The sequence below is a fragment of the Lolium rigidum genome, chromosome 7 (genome assembly GCF_022539505.1).
Source record: "Lolium rigidum isolate FL_2022 chromosome 7, APGP_CSIRO_Lrig_0.1, whole genome shotgun sequence".
Classification (NCBI taxonomy): domain Eukaryota; kingdom Viridiplantae; phylum Streptophyta; class Magnoliopsida; order Poales; family Poaceae; genus Lolium; species Lolium rigidum.
In genome coordinates, this window is record NC_061514.1 from 304528573 (window position 1) to 304537642 (window position 9070).

Genomic DNA, 9070 nt, shown 5'->3' on the forward strand with positions numbered 1-9070 from the left:
ATATGGTATGCTAAAATGACAAGTTACAAAGGAATAAGGATCGAAATATCCGACTAATCTCCAAGGTGAATTTAGTGGAGGAGACGTGGTCCATATTTTTTATATCTTTATGGCTTAACATGCATGTCAACTTTTCTATCCGACTAATCTACAAATTGAAATTTAGTGGAGGAGCGACGATTTTGTCGGCTTGAGGGGCCCCTCAGCAAAATCCCGTGATTACCGGCTCAAAGAATCCAAACAGGGCAGCAACAGCTCGAGGACTAGTGCCTCGCCCACCACCTACGCCGGCTCGGGTGCCCGGCAATAACACCCACGTACGTTGGCACCCACAATGTGTTCGAGGAAACATCGGAGACGTAAAAAAATTCCCCTTTGTTGAATGTGTGTCGAACAATCATACTCCCTCCGTTCCTTTCTATAATGCCTATTGTTTTTTCGCATTTGTTTCAGAATATAAGAGTAAAGCTATGTTTTTTTGCAAAGAACCCCTTCCACCGATCAGGTCAAGTCCAGAAAATTTGGAAACCGGTCTAGTCATCTATTTCTGAGATTTGTTTTCAGTTTCCTATTTTGTCTGTGATATCGCTAGGGGGTTTTGTGTCAAAAAACGGCTCGCGCTAATTTCCGTGCCAAAAAACAATAGGCACTATAGAAAGGAACGGAGGGAGTATTACATAGGTTTTGTGTTTTCCAATTCTCTAGTTTCAATTTGTAGTTGGTCCCTACATCGTACGTGAACATGTAGGAAGAGAATGAGGTCACCATTCTTAGTGCACCACTTGACTCATTTGACTTGGCATGGAAAATCAATCTAAAGATGTTGGTGAGAATGAATTGGAGGAGATTGAGGGAGAGGTGTTCGACACTTCAGCAAAGAGAAGCACCAACTACATGGAGATTGAGGACATTTTGAGCACAAGAAGAAATTCGAGGCTATAACTTGAGAGAGAAAATTGATGACTTGGTAAAGTCAAAGGAAACATTTGTGGCTATACAATTGAAAGCAAAAAAATGAAGATGGCCGAGAAGAAATAGCAACACAAGGAGGGAAAGTGGCACAAAATTCTAAAAGATGATAAGTGAAAGGTCGCCGTCGAGGAGTGAAAAATCCTTCTCAGGGAGAACAAGGTGAGGGCCGTCATCATGGCCAAGAAGAACCAAATCATGATGGATCAAAGTGAAATGGACACGATAACAAGATTGTTTTGGGAGATGATAAGAAATGAGATCATACAACGGATAAGGCAAAAACTTGTAGGTGCTTTGGCCGATGCTGGTGGTCCTTCAACTAGTGGCAGAGATGATGCTGCCATGCTGAAGGTGGTCTTGCCAATGATGGTATTGCTTGGTTTTATCACCGGTTTAGTGGTGTTTGATCCACCATGAGAGCTCCACAAGCAGGACGAAGAAGGCCATCTCCCAGTTGCAACTCGGAAGCAGCGGGAGTACCCAAGACCACGGCACAATGCCAACACAAACCCTGGGTACTACCTCTAGATCTAATCTACTAGTACTAGTACTAACAACTCCAGCCCCTCTCCTCCACCATCTCCGGCCAGCAACGCTGCCGGGGAGGGCTCTCGGGATTGGCCCGGGTTTTCTTGGCGGACTCTCAACGGTGTGGGGTGGGACGAGAGAAGGGAAGGGGAAAGTACGTGTTCTCTTAGCTTAAACATAAACTATTGCCGATTTGTTTTAAAATATTGTTCAAAAAAAAACTATTGCCGATTTAAAGTACTGTAAGTTATTTGTAAACTTCGCCTTGCTATATATCATTGCTGCTGAAACCAATATGCAAATGACTACTTTTTTTTGTGATACCGCCCTGGCTCGGCCGAAACAAATCATTGATGAAAAACAGGTTTGAGGGGTAGCCAACGGTTTGGGTTGTGGCTCTGATCTATTTTAACTAACCTGGAATCACGTGCCTGAATAAGTAAATACTACTATAAGGAAATGTGTCAGTCAAGCTAAGATGCGGATGCGTATGGTCTAGAATGCAGGCGCAGCACCTTCCTTGTCCCTTCACTCGCCACCAAGAGCTAGCTACTCAACTCAAGTGCAAAATCCAGTTTCGCCACCAGACAGAAAGCGTGGAAACAAATTTGACGGAGCAACCTTGCGCGCCACTCTGCTTCGAGTCTATTTATCCGCCGATCCTTGACCAGATAATATGGGAACACCGGAAACATGGACACCACCAGCGAGAGCGTGAACCATGGAGGTGGCGGCGGCGGCGGCGGCGCGAACGTCTTCTTCCTGCCGTTTCCCGCGGCGCAGGGGCACACCAACCCGATGCTCCAGTTCGGGCGCCGCCTGGCCTACCACGGCCTTCGCCCCACCCTCGTCCTCACCCGCTACGTGCTCTCCAGCACCGACCCGCCGGGCGACCCGTTCCGCGTGGCCGCCATCTCCGACGGCTTCGACGCCGGCGGCATGGCGTCCTGCCCGGACCACGCGGAGTCCTTCTCCCGGATGGAGGCCGCCGGGTCGGAGACGCTGCGGGAGCTCCTGCTTTCGGAGGCGCGCGCGGGGCGGCCCGTGCGCGTGCTGGTGTACGACCCGCACCTCGCCTGGGCGCTGCCCGTGGCGCGCGCCGCCGGCGTGGCCACCGCGGCGTTCTTCTCCCAGCCGTGCGCCGTGAACGTCATCTACGGGGAGCTATGGGCGGGGCGCATGGCGCTGCCGGCGACGGACGGGCGCCAGCTGGTGGCGAGAGGAGCGCTGAGCGTGGAGCTCGGGCCGGAGGACATGCCGCCGTTCGTGGCCGTGCCGGAGTCCCAGCCTGTGTTCACCAGGACATCGATTCGGCAGTTCGAGGGGCTGGACGAAGCCGACGACGTGCTGGTAAACTCATTCCACGACTTCGAGCCAAAGGTAAGCCATATACTCCGTCTGCTTTGCTCCAGTCGGTCACTCAATAAGTTTGGCTTCATACTCTCTCTCTCTCTCTCTCTCTCTCTCTCTTGTCATGCACATTTTGGGCAAAACCATGTTAAATGTGTCTCAAACAACACTTCCACATAACAAGGATTTAGACCATGTAAAATGTCTCAAACAACACTTCCACACAACCAAGGATTTATTTTGTTTTTTACACCTTGTCAATTGAGCAGGAGGCAGAGTACATGGAGTTAACATGGAGAGCAAATATGATAGGCCCAACATTGCCATCATTTTACCTCGACGATGATCGTCTTCCATCCAACAAGTCTTATGGATTCAACTTGTTCAATTGTGATGCACCGTGCATGGATTGGCTAGAGAAGCAGGAGATCTCCTCTGTTGTGCTTGTATCATATGGAACCGTCTCCAACTATGAGGCAGCTCAATTGGAGGAGCTTGGCAACGGACTCTGTGATTCCGGCAAACCTTTTATATGGGTTGTTAGATCAAATGAGGCGCACAAGTTATCTGAAGGCCTCAAGATCAAATGTGAGAAGATGGGATTAATTGTTTCTTGGTGCCCCCAACTTGAGGTTCTTGCACATAGGGCGATCGGTATGATATATCTCTATATTTCCTTTACTCTTTTTTGGCCATGACTACTAACTAACATGATAAGTGAAAAAATAAAATGAATTTTAATTCATGAATATACATGTAGGTTGTTTCGTTACCCACTGTGGATGGAACTCAACACTGGAAGCGGTTGCTAGCGGTGTGCCTCTTGTCGGCATTCCACATTGGGCAGACCAACCCACCATCTCAAAGTATGTGGAGAGCGTGTGGGGCATGGGTGTGCAGGCACGAAAGAACGATAATGGGGTTCTAAGGAGTGGGGAAATCGAGAGATGTATTAGAGAGGTGATGGACGGGGAAAGAAATGATAAGTACAAAAGGAATGCTGCAAAATGGATGCAAAAGGCCAAGAAGGCTATGCGGGAAGGAGGAAGTTCAGACATGCATATTGTTGCATTCGCAGCAAAGTATTTGTCAATTTAAAGCTATAGCAACAAAATCTTTACTTCAAAAGAACCATGTATGTAGTGTTTTCAGCCCTGCCGATGCTAAGAGAGGGCAACATTTTATGTATGTTTTTAAACAAAAAGCAATGGAGGAGGCCTCCACAATTCCTCGAAAATAAATGTTTTGTTAGGGGAGTCGATGTACAATCAAACCACTCGGTTTCCACTAATGCTGGAATTTTCGTATATTATCAGACTATGAGAAAAGGTCCAGATGTTATATTTCATTTAAATAATTTCCATAAATTGATAAGGAATAATTATTATTATTTTGTTCACGTCAAATTCTTTGGACACATTGGTTGATGTAGAACTAGGAATTATCTACCATTTCCATACCAAAAGTAGAAAAATGTATATCGTACAACAACACAAAAATGTCTTGGTTTTAATTAAAAATAGAAAAAAAATATTATAAGTATGTATATATAATAGAACCATGTCTCACATGGTCTTGTCAATTGCCATCACGTCCTATCCCAAAGTACAAGTTAGGCTCTGTTGGAGTCAGTATGGTTGATCGAACTTTTTTTTTTTGCATCTGTGGAGATTTCATCACTAGTGCTAGCTACGATGGACTAGGTTAAGTTCAAAATCATGTTATGCATCTAGTTTGGATGCTAACAATCTCATTTGTGCACCGTGGGAAAAAAACAAGCAGGAGGTTTGGTTGGCAGTACGTAGCATGAGGTTATGAGTGCATTATGCTTTTTAAAAATAGATATTTTCACTTTTACTACTTCCATAAACTATATCAATTATGTCTATTAAAGTTGCCCTTTATTTCCTAAAAATTAAGAAATATTAATAGTTAGTTCTTCCTCCCCCACGAAAATCTTCAAAATTCGTTCGGTGCATGGGGACTCACAATCACGACGACCCGGCGGACAAGATCCGTCTGGACTTCAAGCTTGACATCCAATAGGAGCTAGGTACTGATGCGTCTCGACGCAGGAACCGCGCAGGCGCAGCCCACTATGGGCCAGCACGCCGTCTACATCAAGCCGGCCTACACTGCATTAAACTAGGACTTCGTCGAGCCGAACAAGGGTTAAGTTATACAACTATACCAATATCTACATCTAATACTACATCATCAACTACATCGCCAAGGTCTACATCAATATGGTCTCTGTTGACATCTTCGTCGCACAATCACTACAGGAAAAGTTGTCATGGCCGACGAAGTTGAAGTCGCGCCGTGGTTGCTGGTGCACCATGGCCGACGATTTTGGGTCTCTCCGTGGTGCATGTCAAAACTTATTTTTTTCTCGTTTTTGAGACCACCTAGCCCGACGAAAACGTCCAAAACGTCTCGTATGGTGGCCCGGGACGTGGTGCATCGCGAATTCTCGGGTTCGCCGGCCGAGTCAACGCAAATCCGCACCGCCCAGGGATGTAGGGCCCAGTTGGCAGCCTCTCTAGCATTGTTTTTTTTTTCTCGATCGCGCCATCTCGTTCAACGCTCTCCGATCGAGCCGTTTACGATGCAGGATCATGGGTCCCGCATGTCATCCTCTATGAACCAAAATTCTTTCTATTATTGGATTTTTTTGACCCCCTGATTTCTGGCTACTTCCTTTTTCTTTTGATCCCGTGCTGCCTTGAAAACGTTGAGACCGCTGCTGCTAAATGGGACCCGCATGTCATCATCTATGTGCAATCAACTTTCTTTTCTTGGAGTTTTTTTGGCACCTCATATTTGGTCACTTGCCTTTTTCTTTCGGTCCCATGCCGCCTCTCAAACGGTGATACCGCTACTGCTAAATGAGACTGATGTCTACGCACGCTTCTATTCCTGTAGACAGTGTTGGACCTCCAAGGGCAGAGGTTTGTAGAACAGCAGCAAGTTTCCCTTAAGTGAATCACCCAAGGTTTATCGAACTCAGGGAGGTAGAGGTCAAAGATATCCCTCTCAAGCAACCCTGCAATTAAGATACAAGAGGTCTCTTGTGTCCCCAACACACCTAATACACTTGTCAGATGTATAGGTGCACTAGTTCGGCGAATAGATAGTGAAATACAAGTAATATGGATGATTGTAAGTAGTAACTGTAATCTGAATTAAATATGGCAGCAAGCGAACATGTAACAGAACTTGTTGGAAACGGTGTTTCTATGCTTAGAAACACGGCCCAGGGATCATACTTTCACTAGTGGACACTTTCAACAATGATCACATAACTGAATAAATAAATGCTACTCTCTAACACTCTCTTGTTGGATAACAAACACCATTCATTGTGTAGGGCTACAAAACACACCTCAAGCCGGAGTAAACAAGCTCCACAACTTCATAAAGGAATCACACACGATGCGGACACTGTCACCATCACACCGTGGAGAGTGAATCCGGAGTTCATATTAAAATAACCTCTAGAGTGCATAATAGACGGTTGCAATTTAGACCGAGTACTAACATAGCATACACACTATCACCAATAGCTATGAAAGGGGGAATAGATCACATCAATACTATCATAGTAATAGTTAACTTCTTAATCTACAAGAGATTACAATCATAACCTACGCCAAGTACTACATGATGCACACACTGTCAACTTTACATCATGGAGGAGGAATAGACTACTTTAATAACATCACTAGAGTAGCACATAGATTAATAGTGATACAAAGCTCATGATCACATAAAGATCACACCATGGGAGAGAGAGATGAACCACATAGCTACCGGTAGAGCCCTCAGCGTCGGGGGAGAACTACTCCCTCCTCATCATGGGAGACAGCAATGGCGATGAAGATGGCGTGGTGTCGATGGGGATGACTCCGGGGGCAATTCCCCGTCCCGGCGGCGTGCCGGAACAGAGACTTCTGTCCCCCGAAACTTGGCTTCGCGATGGCGGCGGCTACGGAACTCTTCGTGGAATATCGTCGGGCGTTTTAGGTTTTTCACATCTGGGAGCATATATAGGCGAAGGGGCGATGTCGGTGGAGTCCCGAGGTGGGGTCCCTACCTGACGGCGCGGCCAAGGGATGGCCCGCGCCCCCTAGGGTGTGGGCACCTCGTGGCTCCCTGATGTCTACGCACGCTTCTATTCCTGTAGACAGTGTTGGGCCTCCAAGAGCAGAGGTTTGTAGAACAGCAGCAAGTTTCCCTTCAGTAAATCACCCAAGGTTTATCGAACTCAGGGAGGTAGAGGTCAAAGATATCCCTCTCAAGCAACCCTGCAATTAAGAAACAAGAAGTCTCTTGTGTCCCCAACACACCTAATACACTTGTCAGATGTATAGGTGCACTAGTTCGGTGAAGAGATAGTAAGATGCAAGTGATATGGATGAATATGAGTGGTAATAACGGCGCCGTAAAAATAACTTGCTGGCGTGCAGTTGATGGTGATAATATTGCAGGAAGTAAAGATGCAGTAGAACAGTAAATAAGCGATGATTGCAGTATTTGGAAACAAGGCCTAGGGATCATACTTTCACTAGTGGACACTCTCAACAATGATCACATAAATAAATAAGTTCTCTTCTCTTATGCTACTTCTACACTCTATTGTTGGATAACAAACACCATTCATTGTGTAGGGCTACAAGAGCTCCCTCAAGCCGGAGTTAACAAGCTCCACAACATTCGTTGTTCATATTTAAGTAACCTTAGAGTGCATAATAGACCATTGCAATTATACCGAGTACTAACATAGCATGCACACTGTCACCATCAAGCTATGAAAGGGTGAATAGATCACATCAATACTATCATAGTAATAGTTAACTCAATAATCTACAAGAGATTACAATCATAACCTATGCCAAGTACTACATGATACACACACTGTCAACATTATATCATGGAGGAGGAATAGAGTACTTTAATAACATCACTAGAGTAGCACATAGATTAATAGTGATACAAAGCTCATCATATGGATCTCAATCATGTAAGGCAGCTCATGAGATCATTGTATTGAGGTACATGAGAGAGAGATTAACCACATAGCTACCGGTACAGCCCTTAGCCTCGGTGGAGAACTACTCCCTCCTCATCATAGGAGACAGCAGCGGCGGTGAAGATGGCGGTGGTGTCGATGGAGATGCCTTCCGGGGGCACTTCCCCATCCTGGCGACGTGCCGGAACAGAGACTTCTGTCCCCCGAATCTTGGCTTCGCGATGGCGGCGACTCTGGAAGGTTTTCCGTATCGTGGCTTATTCTCTTAGGGTTTTCGAGGCGGAGGCTTTAAGTAGGCGGAAGGGCAGCGTCAGAGGAGTCCTGGTGGGGCCACACCATAGGGGGGCGCCCCCCTTGGCCGCGCCGCCTTGTGGGGTGGGGCCCCCCTGGCTCCCCTCTGGCCCCTCTTCGGCTCTCTGGAAGCTTCCATAAAATATAAGACCATGGGCGTTGATTTCGTCCAATTCCGAGAATATTTCCTGTGTAGGATTTCTGAAACCAAAAACAGCAGAAAACAGGAACTGGCACTTCGGCATCTCATTAATAGGTTAGTGCTGGAAAATGCACAATAATGATGTAAAGTATGAATACAAGATGTAGGTATTTTCATAAAACTAGCATGGAACATCAGAAATTATAGATACATTGGAGACGTATCAGCATCCCCAAGCTTAGTTCCTACTCGCCCTCGAGTAGGTAAACGATAACAAAGATAATTTCTGAAGTGACATGCTACCAACATAATCTTGATCCAATAATGATGTAAGGCATGTGAACTGAGATCAAATTATTTAAACCAAATGTCTATAGTCGATATAAGAGATGATAATGCAAGAGTTAAACAAGCTAGAAGTTTTCATGAACTATTGCTTTAAAGACATGAAACCGAACAAAGTTCATTAAAGATGTTTTAAGTATCTAGCATAGAAGTTCTATCTTTCATTCCAAGCATCAAGTAAATTTTCACAACATAGAAGGATTCAGTCAAGTAAAAATAAACATGAACGTCATGAATCAACTGTTTCGAAGCTTACTCAACCGGTGAGCGCAAGCATTTGGCATTGGCACCAGGATGTTATGGCAAAAAGAACGTTAATGGGGGTTTGGAAGGCCAATGAAAGAAAGTCTCACAAAGCTATAAGTGATCATTAGACAAGAGGAAGTCTTATAATCGAAGCTATGCAAGGA

The 9070-nt window shown here is 45.5% G+C and overlaps 1 protein-coding gene across 1 annotated transcript; it reads left to right on the forward strand.

Moving 5' to 3' along the window:
* Positions 1 to 2283: 2283 nt before the first annotated feature.
* On the forward strand, positions 2284 to 4078 carry LOC124674272 (UDP-glucosyltransferase UGT13248-like). The gene is made up of 3 exons (XM_047210310.1): positions 2284 to 2880; positions 3120 to 3504; positions 3611 to 4078. The coding sequence occupies exons 1-3, from the start codon at positions 2299 to 2301 to the stop codon at positions 3946 to 3948; spliced, it is 1305 nt and encodes a 434-aa protein (XP_047066266.1). The 5' UTR covers positions 2284 to 2298; the 3' UTR covers positions 3949 to 4078.
* Positions 4079 to 9070: the final 4992 nt, after the last annotated feature.

Excerpts from the sequence above, each read along its gene's own strand:
- LOC124674272 (XM_047210310.1), top strand. The coding sequence starts at position 2,299 with ATGCTCCAGTTCGGGCGCCGCCTGGCCTACCACGGCCTTCGCCCCACC. Across the intron at positions 2,881-3,119 it reads TCCACGACTTCGAGCCAAAG|GAGGCAGAGTACATGGAGTT; the intron begins GTAAGCCATATA and ends TCAATTGAGCAG. Across the intron at positions 3,505-3,610 it reads TCTTGCACATAGGGCGATCG|GTTGTTTCGTTACCCACTGT; the intron begins GTATGATATATC and ends ATATACATGTAG.